The 22413-nt window shown below is 38.2% G+C and overlaps 1 protein-coding gene across 3 annotated transcripts in view; it reads left to right on the forward strand.

The window, feature by feature from the left end:
• RNF130 (ring finger protein 130) overlaps nucleotides 1-22413 on the forward strand; it is a 118450-nt gene that overhangs the window by 52837 nt on the left and 43200 nt on the right. For all 3 annotated transcript variants that reach the window (XM_047777865.1, XM_047777867.1, XM_047777864.1), the window contains exon 3: nucleotides 5359-5609. In XM_047777865.1, coding sequence (XP_047633821.1) covers nucleotides 5359-5609 — 251 coding nt within the window. The remainder of the gene's footprint in view (nucleotides 1-5358; nucleotides 5610-22413) is intronic.

Genomic DNA, 22413 nt, shown 5'->3' on the forward strand with positions numbered 1-22413 from the left:
TCAGATTCATTAACCACTGCGCCACGGGAACTCCTAATACCCGATTTTTTGAAAGAAGAAACTGAGGTTCAGAGGAGTCAAGTATCATACTGAAACTTGAACCTAGACATTCCAACTTCAGAGCCCAAAGGAGGTTAATTCTGAAGTTCATTTTGTTGATCCCTAAAAATCGATGTTGTTGTCAGGATAATAGCAGCATTACCGTATTTTTCCACATATCCTTTTTTCCCATTAAAAAATAGAATTGCTAGGTGTTGGGGAGGGGAAACACCTAGAAAAATTGCCAACCCAGTAGTTTTATTTAATGGGAAAAAAGATAATTAGAAAAATATTAGTGTTTCTGATTACCAAACGACTTTACAAAGTGTAGAAAATATCATAGTATTAGAAAATCCCTATTTTGCACACACTGTTGTAGTAACTGATTCTGGTGAGCATTAGTGGATGCTGAGAACATTGAATGAAAGCTTGTTTGTTGGGAAACAGGATTTTCTGAACTCATCACCCCACAGATTGCTTATTAATCAAATAGTGAAAAGTGTCTGTTTACATTGGAGAAACTGGCAGAAAACAGATTAGCCAAGTGATAAAATTCACCTTCCATCAATAAAGGTTAAACCTCGACCTGTGCTTCCTGATATAACCCACTAGAAGGACACAGCATCACCTATATAGCATCCTACCAAAAATGTTTCCTTTGGAGGTCTAATCATGAGGAAACAAACCAGCAAATCCAGACTGAGGGAAGTTTTTTTTTTACATATGGCCTGGATCCATCAAAAAGGTCAATATCATGAACGACCAGAAGTGACTGAGAAAACTGCTTTAGATCAGAGGAGACTAGGAAGATAAGACAGTGGCCACGAGACCTGATAAGGCTCTGGGTACTGACCTAAACAGTTCTACTGGTGATTATTAGAACCAGTCAGAGCTATTTGATTGTGGATTGTGTATTATAGAACAGTGTTGTATCAGAGTTCAGTTTCTTGAGTATGATAAATGAATTGTGTCCCTATTCTTAAGAGAGAATGCTGGAGTATTTAAGGAGGAAATGTCATGAGGTCTAAAACTTACTCTCAGTTGGTTCAGGAACAATAAATACCCACAGAAAAGGAAAACTATTACCAGTTGACAGATCTGAATAAAAAGTACATGAGTGTTCATATAGTATTGAAACTGTTCTGTGGGTTTGAAATTCTCAAAACAAATGAAGAAAGAATAGAATTGTTTGTTAAAGTAGCTAAACTCAAGCAGGGGAAACAGAGATTCACATTAAAGAATAATAGTGGAGAAAGTTTTCAAGAAAATAGGTGAAAGCAGGGATCAAAACTAGGCTTTTACTTAACTGTCATCTCTGGTAAATTAACTCTTGCTGCTGGGCATTGTTGAAATACATGGGATTCTGAGACCATATTCATGATTTATTAGTATTGTTGGCCAAGGGCTTGGGACATGAGCTTGGTGATGGATGTTCCAAATATGTATCAGCTCTCCTTGAATGTTTCATCATTACAGTCTAATTAGTTCTCAACTCCTACCAGTCACTACTTGATCTAACCCTAATTTTATCCTGAGCTTACATTTCCTCTGGCATTAAAATCTCCACCCTCCATCCCACCCACAGAAGCTGGACCAAGGCTCCACAGATCTTTAAAAGTTAGGTGTTTGAGGCATCCTTCAATTAGGGCCTTTGAGCCCAGGTTGCCTTTATGGGTGGGGAATGAGGAAGTCCAGTGTCTCCTGGAGGGGTCGAGGGGACAGGGATTCTTCTAGGAGAGGTCCCCTCTCATCAGATTCTCTAAGGGATTTACAACATAGAGTGGTTAAGAACCTAGTGCCTTTGTCAGCATTCTGATGATCTGCTGATATTATTTCTCATTTTGTTTGAGCAGCACTGTCTTAGTTGCCTTCCCTGTCACTCTTCCCAGTCCCTTTCTTTGTACCGGCATCATGAGACTACCTATGTTTCGCTCCTCTCTCTGGTCCCTTTAAGTTTCTCCTTTGCTCTTTGAGGGTAGATGCCGTTTTCATGTAATCAAGAGCAGGTATAAAGGAAGAAGCACTCCTGTATGTGTCTCCTTTACTACTGACACAGAAAACTTCCCTTCGGACGCTTCTGGTTACCAAATGTGTGTTGGGTTTTCCCTGTGCCAGGCAGTTCTCGGCAACACTACCTGGGTGTCCTGTAGTTCAGTTTGATTCTGACACTACCTAGAATTAGCATCAGATCCTACAAGTGAAGGGTTCAGTCCCACAAAGACCACCCCCCGACCCCACCACTTCAGAAGCCAATTATAAGTTGTCACCTGTACTTCTGCTCCACCAGCTCTAAGTTGAGGTTCCTGTAACTCCTTCCTCTGCTTCAAAAATGTGTTAGAAGGGCTCACAGAACTCCTGGTTTATTATAAATGCTGTTATGAGGACCATAGATGAAGAGATACATAGTGCAAGGTGTGTGAGAAGGGGCTCTCTCCTTGGGGAATTCCTGTTGTGGCACATCGGAAAAGAATCTGACTGGGAACTGTGAGGTTTCAGGTTCGATCCCTGACCTTCCTCATCTGGCGTGGCTGTGGTGTAGGCTGGCAGCTGTAGCTCCAATTCAACCCCTAGCCTGGGAGCCTCCATATGCCATGGGTGCGGCCCTGAAAAGAAAAAGAAAAAAAGGGGGGGCTCTCCAGCAGGCTGTCTTCCCACTACCTCCAATTGTTCACTAGCCTGGAAGCTCTCTGACCCCCCATACTGTAGGGATTTTTATGCCGGCCTCATGTAGGCATGATCAATCAATAACTCAGTCTCTACTCCCTCTCCCTCCCCAGAGGATGAAGAGTGAGGCAGAAAGTTCCAAGCTTCTCATCATGGCTTGGTCTTTCTGGTGACCAGCCCCCAAAACTGAAGCTGTAAGGAGCTTCACTAGGAGCCCACTAAGATTCACCTCATTAGAACAAAGAACAGTCCTCTATCACCTAGGGAATTGCCAGGGATTTAGGATCTGTGTCAGGACCAGGGTCAAAGACCTAATACTGCAAAAGATGCTCCTAGTGCTATCACTTATGAAATTGCAAGGTTTTAGGAGCTTTGTCCCAGGAATCAGGGATAAAGACCAATATATATAATTTTCTACTCTCTTTGAAAGGCGAACATTAAGGAGCCTTGATGATAGTATATGCTCAATAAATACTGTTAAAGGGAAGGTTGAAATAATTAAATGCTTCTTTTCCCAAACAGCTTTCCAATTGAAATTAGATGGTGCTCATTTAGTGTTGTTTGAATGAATGAAATTACATGGATTGATTCCCTTGGCTACCTGTGCAGCTTTCCCAGCTCCTTCCGCAGCTTGAGTCTTCAAGAGGGAGCCTCAGAACTGATTTCTAAAACTGTACCTGGTGTGATTATAAAGCAATGAGACTGATTGTCATATGTCGTTTGTGGGATCCGTCTCAGTTACTTTATAGCCATACCTGGTATCTTATACTGCACATCATTGCCTGTTGAACAACATTTTAAAAGCACAAACAAGGTTTCTAAGTGGAAATTTAAAATGATTTGGCATTATTTTATGATTTTTTTTCTAACATAGTGAAAAGAACTCATTTCAGAAAGATAATTAGATGTTAACATTGTTGCTTGCTTTAATTTTGCAGTTTTCTTCTTTATTTTTAATCAGTATTCTGATAAACTGCTGATAAATTCTGAAAGACTGAAAGTTTCGAATAAGGCTATGCAAAGGTATATGTTCCATTGGGTTAAACTTTTCATAAAACTTTTAATTATAACATTTCTTTTCAGTTACATATGGTCTTTGGTGTGTGTGTGTGTGTGACTGCATATTGTACAAGGATAGTCCTTTTAAGTTAAATATGGTAAGTGAAACATAAACCAAATATTTAATAGTAGTATATTAAAGGGCATTGAAGACACCTTTGAAAGGGCAAGTTGGAGGGTTATTTTGTTTTGACGATTTACATGCACAAACCTTATTCAAATTTATATAAGTAGTTATAATTTTCTCTTTCCCAAAATAGTTTATTTTCTTTCCTCTGACCCCCATTGTCTTGGGGACTTTTTTTTTTTTTTTTTGTCTTTTTAGGGCTGCATCTGTGGCATATGGAGTTCCCAGGCTAGGGGTCAAATTGGAACTGTAGCTGCTGGCCTGGACCACAGCCACAGCAACACTGGATCCAAGCTGCATCTGCGACCTACACCACAGCTCATGGCAATGAGGGATCCTTTACCCACTAAGCGAGACCAAGGATCGAACCTGCGTCTTCATGGATGCCAGTCAGATTCATTTCTGCTGAGCAACGACGGGAACTCCTTTGGGGGCTCTTTGAAAAAGGCATAGTGTAAAAGTTGCATGTTGTCATAGGCATCTTTACCTTATTAAAGGACCATCAATGACAGGTAGTTTGGTTATAGAAAGGCTTCTCTTTTTGCCTAAAAGAAAATGGGAAGTTATTCCCTTTGTGGCGGGGGAAAGGGGTAAAAATTTCATGCTGTGCATAGGAGTCACTTGCCTTTACTATATCACTGCCTACATAAGTGAAAGAACTAGATGACTAGGAAAGAAATTTACAAACATCCTTGTAGTTAACTTAGTGGCTGAAGCAGAATCTCTGGACAGCTGTTAGAAGCCGGAAGTATTTTGATGCCAAACTAGTCCAGAGTGTTGAAGCTTGGGCATGTCTCAGGAAGGGTTTGAATTCCAGATAGGTTCTGGAGTAAACTAAAAAGGAACATTCCTCCCATTGAATCTACACATAGGATCAAAGTTAGTTTCAACTGTTGATGAAAGATACTGCCATTTGGCATATTGCTGTTGTAAATCTTAGATTTGTGTCCTAACTCAGTGATAGTATAAAACCATGTATCTTGCACTTCTTTCTGTTCCTTGTGGTAGTTGTGCAAACAATTGGTCCTTCAGAAATATTTGTAAGAAATACAAAAAATAGCAGTTTTTTTCTCTTCTTCATAATGAGTTGGGACTCTATAGAACATTTTAAGATCGAAAAGGTTTGACAGTGAAAACGTGCCACAATTTTCTCACATTCTATTGCTGTATGTCATGTACTGTCTTTTGTTCCATTTGGCTGATTTAATAATCTGTTTTTTAAATATAGTTTAAAACAAGTTAACTTATCACTGCAGTCATTTTATGCTTTAAGTGTGCTTAGTATACAACAAATTTCTGTTCCCACTTGTTGCCAGCATACCCAACTACAACTTTATTTCATTTGAAAAGTTGAATATATAAACCCTTGCCTTAACAAGAATTGCATTGTTTTTCTAAGTAGCGTTTTTACTTGATGTTCAATAAAGTTTAAATGTCACTTGAGTATATGTATTTATTTTACATTACAGGCACTGGAGATATTATTGCTGTCATGATTACAGAATTGAGGGGTAAAGATATTTTGAGTTATCTGGAGAAAAACATCTCTGTTCAAATGACAATAGCTGTTGGAACTCGAATGCCGCCAAAGAACTTCAGCCGTGGCTCTCTAGTCTTCGTGTCAATATCCTTTATTGTTTTGATGATTATTTCTTCAGCATGGCTTATATTCTACTTCATTCAGAAGATCAGATACACAAATGCCCGGGACAGAAACCAGGTGAGCTACCAGTGATGCTTACTAGCCAACTATTGTAATCATATATAATACAGTTTTTCGTTAAAAAAAGTTTTAACCCTGAGTCACTTTAACATGTTGAAAACATGTCTACACAGGTATTTTTAAGGATATTTTAAATGCCTAAATAAAAAATTTACTAAATTTATAGTAATTACTTGGAATATTTTAGGTAAATGGTTAGCTTAATATCATAATATAGTCCAGCTAATTCTGGTAATTCGAAGAAATATTTGAAATATTTTTAAGCTGGTAACACTTGTTATCAGTGGCAAGGGAGTTAGAAAGGTGGGGAGCAAGACTTCACTATTATACCCTTTTGTTCCATGTGAATTTTTTTCTATGTATTATCTGTTCAGAAGAAAATTAATTAATTACAAATAAATCATCTGTCCTGTTTAAGCTTAGCCATGTGTGGAGGAGAGGTGGGGAAGGGCCAATAGAAGAGATACATCTAAATAGTCATCCTAGAAATTTCATTGACCAGCACAGCCTAAGGACCCAGTGGATTTCAGATGAATGAATAAAAACACAAAGACAATATGCTGCCCTGTCTTTGAAGACTTGCAGATGGTTTTCTCTAAGTTTTTTACTTTGTTTATTTGATGTGCCGTAGACAAAATATCCACCCTTGAGCCAGATTTTAGGTGTTAAATCCCAGTCCTCAGGCTTTTCTCCCCGGAAATTAAGAAGTGAATTGTTGGAGCACAGCAGAAACAAATCCGACTAGAAACCATGAGGTTGCGAGTTTAATCCCTGGCCTCACTCAGTGGGTTAAGGATCTGGCATTGCCGTGAGGTGTGGTATGGGTCACAGATGCGGCTAGGATCCTGCGTGGCTATGGCGTAGCCTGGCCGCTGTAGCTCTGATTAGACCCCTAGCCTGGGAACCTCCATATGCAGCGGGTATAGCCCTAAAAAAGAAGAAACGAATTGCTTAGCGAGTGGCTTAAAGCCAGTTCTTACAGAGCATCATCCTCTCCTTACACAGAATACATCCAAACCCATGTGAGATGTGTGAAATTTTCATCCTTCTTCATACTAGTGAAAGGAGCACAGACTTTGGTATGGAACAGATCTGAGTTCAAATCCTGATCTACCACCAGTTTGCCATAGTCCTCTTGGCATTCTGTTGAGCTTCTCATCTTGTTTCTTCATCTAAAAATAGGTATTATAAAATATCTGAAAACTATAATTATTGAAAATTTATGTGCCAGGCTCTGTGTGGCATCCTATATGTCTTTAAAATTTTTATTATTTATAATTTCAGACCTGATAGAAAGCTACAAGAATAGTATAAGTATTCCCTTACTCAAATATTCTAACTGTTAACATTTTGCCATACTTCCATTCGTATGTATACACTTTTTTTAACCATTTGAGATAAGATGCCCCTCTACCCTTAAATGCTTTAATGTGTATTTTATAAAAGCAAGAACATTCTCTTATATAACCACAGTATGATTATCAAAATAATGAAATTGGAGTTCCTGTCATGGCTTAGTGGTTAACAAACCCAACTAGTATCCATGAGGACGCAGGTTCAATCCCTGGCCTCACTCATTGTGTTAAGGATCTGGCCTTGCTGTGAGCTGTGGTGTAGATCACAAATGCAGCTTGGATCCTGTGTTGCTGTGGCTGTAGCATAGGCTGGCAGCTACAGCTCAGATTCAACCCCTAGCCTGGAAACTTCTATATGCCATGGGTGTAGCCCTAAAAAGACAAAATGACAAAAAAAAAGGAAAAGAAATTAACATTAATGTCGTTATTTAATCTCTAGACCTTTTCTTTCTAAGTTTTGTAAAAATTGCCTTAATAAAGTCCTTTGTAGCAAAGAAAACACTAGATTGATCCAATCAGATTATATGTTACATTCAGTTGTCATGTCTTTTTTTTTTGTCTTTTGTCTTTTGTCTTTTTAGGGCTGCACCCATGGCATATTGAGGTTCATAGGCTAGGGGTATAATCGGAGCTGTTGCTGCCAGCCTATGCCAGAGCCACAGCAACGTAAGATCCAAGCTGCATCTGCGACCTACACCACAGCTAACAGCAGCGCCGGATCCCTAATCCGCTGAGCGAGGCCAGGGATCGAACCCGCAACTTCATAGTTTCTAGTCAGATTTGTTTCCACTGAGCCACAATGGGAACTCCTGTCATGTCTTTTTTAATCTGTTCTATGACATTGACATTTTCGAGGAATACAGGCCAGCAGTTTTGATGCTTCTTTTTTTTAACCTTTTTTTTTTTTTTTGCTTTTTTAGGGGCCCAACCGGTGGTACATGGAGGTTCCCCAGCTGGCGTCTAATTGGAGCTACAGCTGCTGGCCTATGCTAGAGCCACCACAATGTCAGATCCTGGCCGCGTCTGTGACCTACAGCACAGCTCGCCAGATCCTTAACCCACTGGGCAAGGCCAGGGATCAGACCCGCAACCTCATGGTTCCTAGTGGGATTCATTAACCACTGAGCCACAACGGGAACCCCCTTAACCATTTTTTAAATTGAAATATAGTTAAATTACAACATTGTGTTTCAGATATACAGCAAGTGATTCAGTTATACATGTATTTATTCTTTTGCAGATTCTTTTGCATTATAGGTTATTATAGGATACTTGTGCTATACTTTAGTTCTTTGTTGTTTATCTCTTTTATATATAATAATGTATACATGTTAATCCCAAATTCCTAATTTATCTACCCCTACTGCTATCCCTTTTGGTAACTGTTAAGTTTTTTTTCTGTGTCTGTGCATCTATTTCTGTTTTGTAAATAAGTTGACTTGTACTCAGTTTTAGATTCCACATGTGATATCATATAATATTTGTTTTTTCTGGAGTTCCCGTCGTGGCGCAGTGGTTAACGAATCCGACTAGGAACCATGAGGTTGCGGGTTCGGTCCCTGCCCTTGCTCAGTGGGTTAACGATCCGGCGTTGCCGTGAGCTGTGGTGTAGGTTGCAGACGCCGCTCGGATCCCGCGTTGCTGTGGCTCTGGCGTAGGCCGGTGGCTACAGCTCCGATTCAACCCCTAGCCTGGGAATCTCCATATGCCAAGGGAGCGGCCCAAGAAATAGCAACAACAACAACAACAACAACAACAACAAAAGACAAAAAAAATATATATTTGTTTTTTCTGACTTACTTCACTTAGTATGATAATCTCTGGGTCCATCTATCTCTAGTTGCTGCAAATGGCATTTCATTTTTTATGGCTGAATAATATTCCAGTGCACACATGTGCTTGTGTGTATCAGCTCTTCTTTCCTCATTCATTAGTTGATGGACATTTAGATTGCTTCCATATCTTGACTATTATAATTAGTGCTGCAATCAACACTGGGGTGCATGTATCTTTCCAAATTAGAGTTTTCTCCAGATATATACCCAGGAATGTAATTGCAGGATCGTATGGTAGCTCTATTTTTAATTTTTTAAGGAACCTCCATACTGTTATCCATAGTGGCTACACCTGCTTACATTCCCAGTAGCAGTGGAGGAGGGTTTCTTCTTCTCCTCATTCTCCCCAGCATTTATTATTTGTAGACTTTTTGGTGATGGCCATTCTGACTGGTGTGAGATGATACCTCATTGTAGCTTTGGTTTGCATTTCTCTACTAATTAGTGATAGTAAGCATATTTTCATGTGCTTGTTGGCCATTTGTATATCTCCCTTGGAGAAATTCCTCTTTAAATCTTCTGCCCATTTTTTTTTTCCCACTGTACAGCACCATTTTTTGATTGGGTTGGTTTTTTTTTTTTTAATAGTAAGCTGTATGTACTTTTGGTATATTTTTAATCCCTTGTCAGTAGCATCGTTTGCAAATATTTTCTCCCATTCCATAGGTTGCCTTTTCATTTTGCTTATGGTTTCCTTTGCTGTGTAAAAGCTTTTAAGTTTAATTATGTCCCATTTGTTTATTTTTGTTTTTATTTCTATTACTCTGGGAGACAGATCCAAAAAAATACTGCTGCAATTATGTCAAAGAGTGTTCTGCCTCTCTTTTCCTCTAGGAGCTTTATAGGATCCATTCTTACATTTAGGTCTTACATTACATTTAGGACTTACATTCTTAAATTTTGACTTTATTTTTTGTGTATGGTGTTAGAGTGTTCTAATTTCATTCTTTTGCATGTAGCTGCCCAGTTTTCCCATAACTACTTATTAAAGAAACTGTCTTTTACCTATTATATATTCTTGCTTCCTTCATCATAGATTAATTGACCACAAGTGCATGGATTTATTTCTGGACTTTCTATCCTGTTTCATTGATCTATAATACTGTTTTTGAACCAGTACCATACTCTTTTGATGACTGTAGATTTGTAGTGTAGTCTGAATTAGGGAGCCTAATTCCTCCAGCTCCATTCTTCTTTCTCAAGATTTTTTGGCTATTTGGGGTCTTTTCTGTTTCTATACAAATTTAAAAATAGTTTATTTTCGGGGGGATTAAGATGGCGGAATAGAAGGACTGGAGCTCAACTTCTCTCCTAAAAACAACAAAATTAACAACTAAAGACTGAGCACTCTTCACCCAAATGGACTTGGAAACCTTAAAAAAGATACTCCAGAAGAAAAAGAGGAGGACACATCAAGAGGTAGGAGGGGCAATTTCGTGATATAAACAACCCCATATCTCCTGGGTGGGAACATCACAGACTGGAAACTAACTGGTTCACAGAGACTCACCTACAGGAGTGAGAGTTCTGAGCCACATATCAAACTCTCATGTGTGGGGATCTGGCACAGGGAGAAAGAACCCTGGAGCATCTGGCATTGAAGGCCAGTGGGGCTTGTGTGCAGGAGCTCCATGGGACTGGGGGAAATGGAGACCCCATTCTTAAAAGGTGCACACAGACTTTCACATGCACTGGATCCTAGGGCAAAGCAAAGTCTCCATGGGAATCTGGGTCAAACCTGACCATAGTTCTTGGAGGACATCCTGGGAAAACAGGGGTGAACGTGGCTTGTTGTGAGGGAGGGACATTGAAAGCAAAGCTCTCGGGAATATTCAGCAGCAGTGTCTTCCTCTGGAGGTGGCCATTTTGGGAAAATCTGGCCCCACCCGTCAGCCAGCTGCTGAGAAGCCCCAGGGCAAACCACAGTCCAGGGGGGATCACAGCCCCGCCCTGCAGTAAACAGGCTACCTAAAGACCCCTCAGGCACACAGCTGCCTCTAATCCCATCCAGAGCCTAAGCCCCACTCACCAGAGGGATTAGAATCGGCTCTACATACCAGGGGGCAGGCATCCGCCCCTCCCATCAGGAAGCCTACAGCAAGCCCCCCCATACTGACTTGAGCCACAGGGGGGCAGACATCAGAAGTAAGAGAGGCTACAACTCTATTATCTGTAAAAAGGTCACCACACCAAAAACCTATAAAAATGAAAAGACAGAGAACTATAACTCAGATGAGGGAGAAAGGAAAAACCCCAGAAAAAACAGCTAAGCGAGGAGATTCTCAGCCTCCGGGGAAAAGACTTTAGACTGTTGATGCTGAAGATGATGCAAGACATTGGAAATAAACTGGAGGCAAAGATGGATAACTTACAGGAAAAACTGAGCAAAGAGATACAAGATATAAAACTTAAACAAGAAGAGATGCAAACTACAATAACTGAAATAAAAAATTCACTAGAAGCAGCTAACAGAATACAGGAGGCAGAAGAATGAATAAGCAAGGTGGAGGACAGATTAGTGGAAATTACGGATGCGGAACAGAAAAGAGAAAAAAGACTGAAAAGAAGTGAAGAGAGTCTCAGAGAACTCTGGGACAACGTTAAACACACCAACATCCATATTATAGGGGTGCCGGAAGGAGAAGAGAGAGAGAAGGAGACAGAAAAAATATCCCAAGAGATAATAGTCAAAAACTTCCCTAACATGGGGAAGGAATCACTCACTCAAATCCAGGAAGCACAACGAGTACCATATAAAATAAACCCAAGGAGGAATACCCCGAGACACATGTTAATCAAACTGACCAAAATTAAAGACAAAGAGAAAATCTTGAAAGCAGCTAGGGAAAAGAAATAACATACAAGGGAACCCCAATAAGGCTATCCGCAGATTTTTCAACAGAAACTCTGCAGGCCAGAAGGGAGTGGCATGATATACTTGACGTGATGAAAGGAAAAAACCTCCAACCAAGATTACTCTACCCAGCAAGGCTCTCATTCAGATTTGAAGGAGAAATCAAAACCTTCACAGATAAGCAAAAGCTAAGAGAATTCAGCAACACTAAACCAGCCTTACGACAAATACTAAAGGAACTTCTCTAGGCAGAAAAGAACAAGAGAAGAAGGAAAGAAAAAAGAGCAGCAAAAACAAATCCAAAGTAATTAATAAAATAGCAATAAGAACATACATATCAATAATGTCCTTAAATGTTAATGTACTAAACGTCCCAACCAAAAGACAGAGACTGGCCAAATGGATACAAAAACAAGACCCATATATATGCTGTATTCAAGAGACCCACTTCACTTCTAGGGACACATGCAAATTGAAAGTGAGAGGATGGAAGAAAATATTTCATGCAAATGGGGATCAAAAGAAAGCTGGAGTAGCAATACTCATATCAGACAAAATAGACTTTAAAATGAAGAATATTTTAAGGGACAAAGAAGGACATTACATAATGATCAAAGGATCAATCCAAGAAGATGATATAACAATTTTAAACATCTACGCACCCAACACAGGTTCACCACAATATATAAAGCAACTGCTAACAACCTTAAAAGGAGAAATCGACAATAACACAATCGTAGTGGGGGACTTTAACACCCCACTTATAGCAATGGACAGATCAACCAGACAAAATCAATAAGGAAACACAGGCCCTGAATGATGCATTAAACCAGATGGACTTAATAGATATTTACAGGACATTCCATCCAAAAGCAACAGAATACACATTCTTCTCAAGTGCACATGGAACATTCTCTAAGATTGATCATACCCTGGGCTACAAAGCAAACCTCAGTAACTTCAAGAAAATTAAAATTTTATCAAGCATCTTTTCCAACCACAATGCTGTATGACTGGAAATCAACAAAAAGAAAAAAACTGCAAAAAACACAAACACTGGAGACTAAACAACATGCTACTAAACAACCAATGGATCACTGAAGAAATCAAAGAGGAAATTAAAAAATACCTAGCAGCAAATGACAACAAAGATACAACACTCCAAAACCTATGGGATGCAGCAAAAGTCGTTCTAAGAGGAAATGTTATAGCAATACAAGCCCACCTCAGGAAACAAGAAAAAGCTCAAATAAATAAGCTAACTTTACATCCAAAGCAGCTCGAGAGAGAAGAACAGACAAGACCTAAAGTTAGTAGAAGGAAAGAAATCATAAAGATCAGAGCAGAAATCAATGAAATAGAAACAAAGAAAACCATAGAAAAGATCAGTGAAACGAAAAGCTGGTTCTTTGAAAAGATCAACAAAATTGATAACCCCCTAGGCAGACTTATCAAGCAAAACAGAGAGAGGACTCAAATCAATAAAATTGGAAATGAAAACGGAGAAGTAACATGGACATCACAGAAATTCAAAGGATCATAAGAGACTACTATGTGCAACTATATGCCAATAAAATGGAAAACCTAGAAGAAATGGACAAATTCTTAGAAAAGTACAATCTTCCAAGAGTAAACCAAGATGAAATAGGAAAGATGAATGGACCCATCACAAGAACTGAAATTGAAACTGTGATTTAAAAACTTCCAACAAACAAAAGTCCAGGACCAGATGGCTTCACAGGTGAATTCTATCAAACATTTAGAGAAGAGCTAACACCTCTCCTTCTGAAACTATCCTTCTGATACTCCCAAACTCATTCTGTGAGGCCACCATCACTCTGGTACCAAAATCAGACAAAGATTCCACAAAAAAAGAAAACTACAGGCCTATTTCACTGATGAACATTGATGCAAAAATCCTCAACAAAATACTAGCAAACTGCATCCAACAATACATTAAAATGATTATACATCATGATCAAGTGGGATTTATCCCAGGGATGCAGGGGTTCTTCAATATCCGCAAATCCATCAGTGTGATACACCACATTAACAAACTGAAGAATAAAAACCATATAATTCTCTCAATAGACACGGGAAAAGCCTTTGACAAAACCTAACACCCATTTCTGATAAAAACCCTTCAGAAAGTGGGCATAATGGGAACCTACCTCAACATGATAAAGGCCATATACGACAAACCCACAGCGCACATCATTCTCAATGGTGAAAAGCTGAAAGAATTCCCGCTGAGATCAGGAACAAGACAAGGATGTCCGTTCTCACCACTACTCTTCAACATAGCTGTGGAAGTCCTAGCAACAGCAATCAGAGAAGTAAAAGAGATAAAAGGAATCCAAATTGGAAAGGAAAAAGTAAAACTATCCCTATTTGCAGATGACATGATGCTATACCTAGAGAATCCTAAAGACTCTACCAGAAAACTGTTAGAGCTCATCCACGAATTTGGCAAAGTCACAGGATACAAAATCAATACACGGAAATCAATGTCATTTCTATACACTAACAATGAAAGAGCAGAAAGAGAAATTAGGGAAGCAATCCCATTTACCATCGCATCCAAAAGATAAAATACCTAGGAGTAAACCTACCCAAAGAGACTATAAGACACTGATGAAAGAAATCAAAGATGACACAAATAGATGGAAAGATATACCATGCTCGTGGATTGGAAGAGTTAATATTATCAAAATGACTATACTACCTAGATTCAATGCAATCCCTATCAAACTACCAAGGACATTTTTCACAGAACTCGAACAAAATATTTTAAAGTTTGTTTGGAAGCACAAAAGACCCAGAATAGCCAAAGACACCCTGAAAAAGAAAAACGGACCTGGAAGAATCAGGCTCCTGGACTTCAGACTATACTACAAAGCAACAGTCATCAAAACCATATGGTACTGGCACAAAGACAGAAATATAGATCAGTGGAACATGATAGAAAGCCCAGAATTAAACCCACGCACCTACAGCCAACTCATCTATGACGAAGGAGGCAAGAATATACAATGGAGAAAGGACAGCTTGTTCAATAAGTGGTGCTGGGAGAACTGGACAGCCACATGGAAAAGAATGAAATTAGAACACTCCCTAACATCATACACAAAAATAAACTCCAAATGGATTAAAGACCTAGATATAAGACCAGACACTATAAAACTCTTAGAGGAAAACATAGGCCAACATAAACAACAGCAACATCTTCTCAGATACACCTATCAGAGTATTAACAACAAAAACAAAAATAAACAAATGGGACCTAACCAAACTTCAAAGTTTCTGCACAGCAAAGGAAACCCTAAACAACACAAAAAGACAACCAACAGAATTGCAGAAAATCTTTGCAAGTGAATCGACTGACAAGGGATTAATCTCCAAAATTTATAAACACTTTCTGCAGCTCCATACCAAAAAAACAAACAAGCCTATCAAAAAATGGGCAGATCTAAACAGTCAATTCTCCAAAGAAGACGTACAGATGGCCGAGAAACACATGGAAAGATGTTCAACATCACTCATTATTAGAGAAATGTAAATCAAAACCACTCTGAGGTACCACCTTACACCAGCCAGAATGGCCATCATCAAGAAGTCTACACACAATAAGTGCTGGAGAGGGTGTGGAGAAAAAGGAACACTAGTACTACGACTCGCAAAGACACATGTACTCCAATGTTCATTGCAGCACTATTTACAACAGCCAAAACATGGAAACAACCTAAATGTCCATCGACAGAGGAGTGGATCAAGAAGATGTGGTACATATACACAATGGAATATTACTCAGCCATTAAAAAGAACGAAATACCAGCATTTTTTGCAACATGGATGGACCTAGAAACTATCATGCTAAGTGAAGTCAGCCATACAATGAGACACCAACATCCAATGCTTTCACTGACATGTGGAATCTGAAAAAAGGACAGACTGAACTTCTTTGCAGAACAGATGCTGACTCACAGAAATTGAAAAACTTATGGTCTCCAGAGGAGACAGTTTGGGAGGTGGGGGGATGTGCCTGGGCTGTGAGATGGAAATCCTGTGAAATCAGATTGTTATGATCATTATACAACTACAGATGTGATAAATTCATTTGAGTAATTAAAAAAATAAAAATAAATAAAAATAGTTTATTTTCAGTGAAAAATGCCATTGGTAATTTGATAGGGATTATACTGGATCTGTAGATTGCCTTGGGCAGTACAGTCATTTTGACAATATTGATTCTTCCAGTCCAAGAACACAATATATCTTTCCATTTGTTTGTGTCATCTTTGATTTCTTTCATCAGCATCTTACAGTTTTCAGGGTATTAGTCTTTTGCCTCCTTAAGTAGGTTTGCTCCTAGGTATTTTATTCTTTTTTATGAGATGGTAAATGGGGTCATTTCTCACAGATATTTTGTTGTTAATGTATAGAAACACAACAGACATCTGTGTATTGACTTTGTATCCAGCAATTTTACTGATATTATTGATGAGGTCTAGTAGTTTTCTGGTCGTGTCTTTAGGATTTCTGTGTATAGCCTCATGTCATCAGAAGACAGTGACAGTTTCACTACTTCTTTTCCAATTTGGATTGCTTTTATTTCTTTTTCTTCTCTGATTTCTTTGACTAGGCCTTCCAAAAGTATGTTGAGTAAAAGTGGTGAGGGTAGGTATCCTTTTCTTGTAGCTGGACTTGGGAGAAATGCTTTCAGCTCGTCACCTTTGAGTATGATGCTAGCTAGCTGTGAGTTCGTCATATGTGGCCTTTTTAATGTTGAGGTATGTTCCTTCTATGCCCACTTTCTGAAGAGTTTTTTTTTTTTTTTCGTTATAAATGGATTTTGAATTTTGTAAAAAGCTTTTTCTGCATCTGTTGAGAAGGTCGTATGGTTTTTATTCTTCAATTTGTTAATGTGGTATATCACATTGATTTGCAGATATTGAAAAATCCCTAGGATAAATCCCACTTGATCATAGTGTATGGTCCTTTTCATGTATTGTTGTAGTTGGTTTAATAGTGTTTTGGTCAAGATTCTTGCATCTATGTAATTTTCTTTTTTTATGGTATCTTTGGTTTTGGTATCAGGGTGATGATGGCCTCACAGAATGAATTCAGAAGTATTCTTTCCTCTGCAGTTTTTTGGAATAGAAGTTTTAGAAGGATAAGTGTTAACTCATCTCAATGTTTAGTAGAATTCACCTGTGAAGTCATCTGGTCTTGGGAGTTTTTAATTACTAATTCAATTTCAGTCCTGGTACTTGGTATGTTCATATTTTCTATTTCTTCCTGGTTCAGTTTTGGGAGATTGTACTTTTCCAAGAAATTGTCTGTTTCTTCTCGATTGTCCATTTTATTCATAAATTATTGCTCATAATGGTCTCCTAATGATCCTTTGTATTTCTGTGGTGTTGATTGTAACTGCTCCCTTTTCATTTTTCATTTTTTGGCCATGCCCAGAGCATGCAGAAGTTCCCAGGTCAGGGATCAAACCTGTGCCACAACAAACACCCAAGCCACAGCAGTGACAATATCAGATCTTTAACTTTTTTTTTTTTTTTGATGAGTCTAGCTGAAGGTTTATCAATTTTGTTTATCTTTTCCAAGTACCAGCTTTTAGTTTCATCTTTTCTATTGCTTTTTGTCTCTATTTCATTTATTTCTGCTCTTATTTTTATGATTTCTTTCTCTTCTACTACCTTTGGGTTTTGTTTTGTTTTGTTTTTTTTCCACATGCATTTGTAGAGAAATAATACAGAGAGATCCCATATCTCTCTTGTAAAATCTTAATAACTATAGCAAATATCACAACCAGAAAATCAACGTAGATACAATATACTCATCTTATTCAGATTTTTCCAGTTGAATTTTTGCTAATGTGTGTATAATTCTATTAAATTCCCAGTGACCACTATCACAGTCAAGAAACAGATCAGATATCACAAGGATCTCGTGTGAAAATTCTTTTAGAGCTGTTAACACCTCTCTCCTACACCACTGCCTAACCCAGACTTAGTATATCTGTTCTCCACTCTATAGTTTTGTCATTTTAGGAATGTTATATAAATGGAATCATGTAGTACTTAACTTCTAGAGTTTGGATTTCTTCACCTAACATAATTCCCTTGAGATCCTTCCAAATTTTATATGTGTCAGCAATTTATTCCTTTTTATTGCTGACTTGTATTCTGTGGCTTGGATGTACCATAATTGGTTAACCTGAAGTTGTTTCCAGTTTTAGGCTGTTATAAATAGAGTGACTCTGAACACTAATGTACAGGTTTTTGTGTGAACAAATTTTTCACTTCCCAGGCATTAGTGTTCAAGTGTGCAGATTCTGATTTATTATGATAAACGTGTATTTAATTTTGTAAGACACTGCCATACTCTTTCCCAAGTGGCTGTACTATTTTACATTCCTGATAGAAACATATTCCTGATAAACTTCCTCTGCATCCCTGGCAGCATTTGGTGTTATCACTATTTTTCATCTTAGCTGTTCTGATGGGTATACAGTAGTATCTCTTTGGTGATTTTAATTTGCATCTGTCTAATGGCTACTAAGTTGAACATCTTTCATGTACTAATTGCCACCTGTATATCCCTCTCAGTGAAATGTCCACTAATGTCTTTTACTCATTTTCTACTGGTTTTTTTTGTTTGTTTTTTTGTTTGCTTGTTTTACGTTTGAGTTTCGGTTAGGGTTGGGTTAGGGTTCTGACAAGTCTTTTGTCAAATAGTGGTTTGCAAATATTTTCTCTCAGTTTCTTTCAGGGTCTTTTGAAGAGCAAAAAAATTTAATTTTAATGCTTAATTCATCAATTTTTCCTTCTTTGAATTGCACTTTTACTGTCAAGTCTAAAAACTTTTGCCTAGCCTTAGATACCAAAGATTTTCTAATTTTCTTAATAAAAATTTTATATTTTACATATAAGCCTATGATCCATTTTGAATTAAGTTTTGTATAAAGTATGAGGTTTAGGTTGAGGTTCCTCTTTTTTTGCTTGTATATCCAATATTGCACCTTTGTCAAACAGTTGGGCATGTTCGTATGGGTATGTTTCTGGGTTTTATATTCTCTTCCACTGATTTATGTGTCTCTAGCCTTACCATACCACAGACCATACCACACTGTCCTGATTACTATAGCTGTATATTATGCCTTAGTATTGGGTAAAGTGATTCTTCTCATTTTATTCTTATTTTTCAAGATTGTTTTATCTATTCTAGGTCCTAGAGTCTTTTCATATAAATTTTTTTTGGCTTTTTTTTTTTTTTTTTTCTATTTCTTTGGGCCACTCCCGCACCATGTGGAGGTTCCCAGGCTAGGGGTTGAATCGGAGCTGCAGCCACCAGCCTACGCCAGAGCCACAGCAACGCGGGATCCGAGCTGCGTCTGCAACCTACACCACAGCTCACGGCAACGCCAGATCGTCAACCCACTAAGCAAGGGCAGGGACTGAACCCGCAACCTCATGGTTCCTAGTCGGATTCGTTAACCACTGCGCCACAATGGGAACTCCGTCATATAAATTTTATAATAAGCTTGTCTATGTCACTACCATAAAAAAAGTGTCTTGCTAGGACTTTGATATGAATGTATTAAGCCTGTTGATCAGTTTGGGGAGAATTGATATATTTACCATGCTGAATTTTCCAGTTCATGAACTTTGTATGTTTTTCCACTAATTTAGGTCGTTTTTAATTTCTTTTGTCAGCGTTTTATAGTTTTCAGCATACAGGTCCTATACATGTTTTATTGAGTTTATACCTAAGAATTTTGTATTTTGGAGTGACTGAACAGTAATGTAATAGTAGGTGGACTACAAATACGTTTTTAATTTCAGGTTTCACATTCTCATTATAAGAATATCCAAATGTGACTAAATTTTGTATATTGATTTTGTATCTGCGGCCCTTTGTAAACTCACTTATTATTGTAGATTGCTTGGGAATTTCTGTATAGACAGTCATGTTATTTGCAAATAATAACAGTTTTATTTCTTCCTTTCCAGTTTCAATGCCTTCTTTTTCTTTTATTATTGCAGTGGCTATGTGTAATAGCAGTGGTAAGAGTGGCATCCTTGTCTGTGATCAGTCTTAGAGGAAAGGATTCAGCCTTTATTGTTAAGTATGTTGTTAGCTATTGCATTTTGTAGATGTTTATTAAGTTGAGGAAGGTTCTCTCTATTTCTAATGTGCTGAGAATTTTTATCAAAAATGAACACTGGATTTTGTCAAATTCCTTTTATGCATCTAGTTGATGTGATCATATGATGTTTTTTTGTTTTCTATAGCCTGTGGTAGATTGCACTCATTGACTTTTGATTATTGGATTATTGCACACCTATAATAAACTGCACTTGGTCTAGTCTTATATACCTGGAATAAATCCCACTGGGTCATGGCATGTAATTTTTTGTGCATTGCTGGATTTGATTGGCTAATTTTGTTGAGAATTTTTCTAATTTCATGAGAGATACTGATCTATAGTTTTGAGTGAAGAGTTGTAAAAACTTCTTTATTGGTTAAAAGACTATTCAGATTGTCAATTTCATCTTTATTGAATTTTGGTAATTTTAGGGTTTTAAGGAATTGGCCCTTTTTAAAAATGTTGTCATGTTTATGAGCATATGGTTGTTCATATTATTGCTTTATTCTTCTTTTAATAGCTGCAGTGTCTGTAGTGATAACTCGTGTTCATTTCTGATTTTAATAATTTGTATGTTCTCTTTTTATCTTTGTCAGTCTTCCTAGAAATTTCTCAATGTCATTGATTTTTCAAAAGCAAACTTTTTAAAATTTCATTTTATTTTTTATTTTTTATTTTTTGTCCTTTTAGGGCTGCACCGGCGGCTTATGGAGGTTGCCAGGCTAGGGGTTGAATCGGAGCTGTAGCTGCCAGCCTACGCCACAGCCATGCAGGATCCGAGCCACGTCTGCCACCTACACCACAGCTCACAGCAACGCCTGATCCTTAACCCACTGAGCAAGGCTAGGGATCAAACCCACAACCTCATGGTTCCTAGTTGGATTCATTAACCACTGAGCCACGATGGGAACTCCTAAATTTCATTTTTAAATGATAGATTTGTTTAGATTATTTCTCTTAATAATGTATGCATTCATTGCTGTTTCTCTCTTAGTACTACTTTAACTGCGTTCCATATGCTTTGATATCCTATATTTTGATTTTCATTCATCTTTTTTTAAAATTATAGTTGATTTGCAATGTTCCGTCAACTGTTGCTGTACAGCAAAGTGACCCAGTCATACATGTGTGTGTGTGTGTGTGTGTGTGTGTGTATACATTCTTTTTCTCACATTATCCTCCATTATGTTCCAACACAAGAGACTAGATATAGTTCTCTGTGCTATACAGTAGGATCTCATTGTCATTCATCTTTGTGTAATTTTTTTCTTTTGTGACTTTCTCTTTGACTCATGTTATTTAGAAGTATGTTGTTCAAGTCACACTTGTTTGGAGATTTTACTGTTATTTTAGTGATCTCTAATTAGATTTCATTATGATCAGAGAAATGCTCTGTATGATTTCAGTTCTTTATTTTCATTTATTAATTTATTTTGGCCACGCCTATGGCATGTGGAAGTTCCCAGGCCTGGGATCAAACCCGTGTCATAACAGCAACCTGAGCTGCAGTAGTGACACCACCAAATCCTTAACCCACTAAGAACAGAGAACTCCAATTTCAGTTCTTTTAGATTTGTCGAGGTTTATTTTATGACCTAGGATTTGGTCTGTCTTGGTGAATGTTTTCTGAGGGAAAAAATATGCATTCTGCTATTGGCTGGAGTATTTTATAGATATCATTTATATCAGAGTGCTTATTAGCTTGCTTCTGAGAGGAGATTGGGGGCAGGGAGGGGAAAATTACTTTCCCAGTGGGCTCTTCTGAAACCATCATGGGAAGAGGTGTGCAGTTTTTCCATTGGTATTTGGATGAGTATAGCTCACTTTTGCTAGTACTTTGGCTAGAGGAAGCAGCCTTTTTTGTTTTTTGTTTTGTTTTGTTTTGAATGGGGTGATGGTGTCTGTTCCTGTTGACTTTTGCAGATTGGAGGCTTCTGCAGCCACCTCATCTGGGATGTATCAGAGTCCAAGGAATTCACCATCTGGCATTCAAGCTCAAGGTCCCTAGGCAGCCCACCACATCTTTCTTCCTTTCAGAGACTCCCTGTGTTCATTTGTTATGTTATGTCCAGGACTTTTTAGGTGTCATGGGGAGGGCCTGGGAGGAATAGGGCTACTCCACTGTGGCGGAACTGAAAGTCCCTATAGCTGCATCTCCTGAGATTTTTTTTTTTGGTCACTTTTCTTTCTTTTTTTTTTTTTTTTTAAATTTTCCCACTGTACAGCAAGGGGGTCAGGTTATCCTTACATGTATACATTACAATTACATTTTTCCCCCACCCTTTGTTCTGTTGCAACATGAGTATCTAGACAAAGTTCTCAATGCTATTCAGCAGGATCTCCTTGTAAATCTATTCTAAGTTGTGTCTGATAAGCCCAAGCTCCCGATCCCTCCCACTCCCTCCCCCTCCCATCAGGCAGCCACAAGTCTCTTCTCCAAGTCCATGATTTTCTTTTCTGAGGAGATGTTCATTTGTGCTGGATATTAGATTCCAGTTATGAGTGATATCATATGGTATTTGTCTTTGTCTTTCTGGCTCATTTCACTCTCTCCTGAGATTTTTGACTTGGATGTAGATGATTGAAGCAATAGAGG

This window comes from Phacochoerus africanus, chromosome 4, assembly GCF_016906955.1.
Source record: "Phacochoerus africanus isolate WHEZ1 chromosome 4, ROS_Pafr_v1, whole genome shotgun sequence".
Lineage (NCBI taxonomy): Eukaryota > Metazoa > Chordata > Mammalia > Artiodactyla > Suidae > Phacochoerus > Phacochoerus africanus.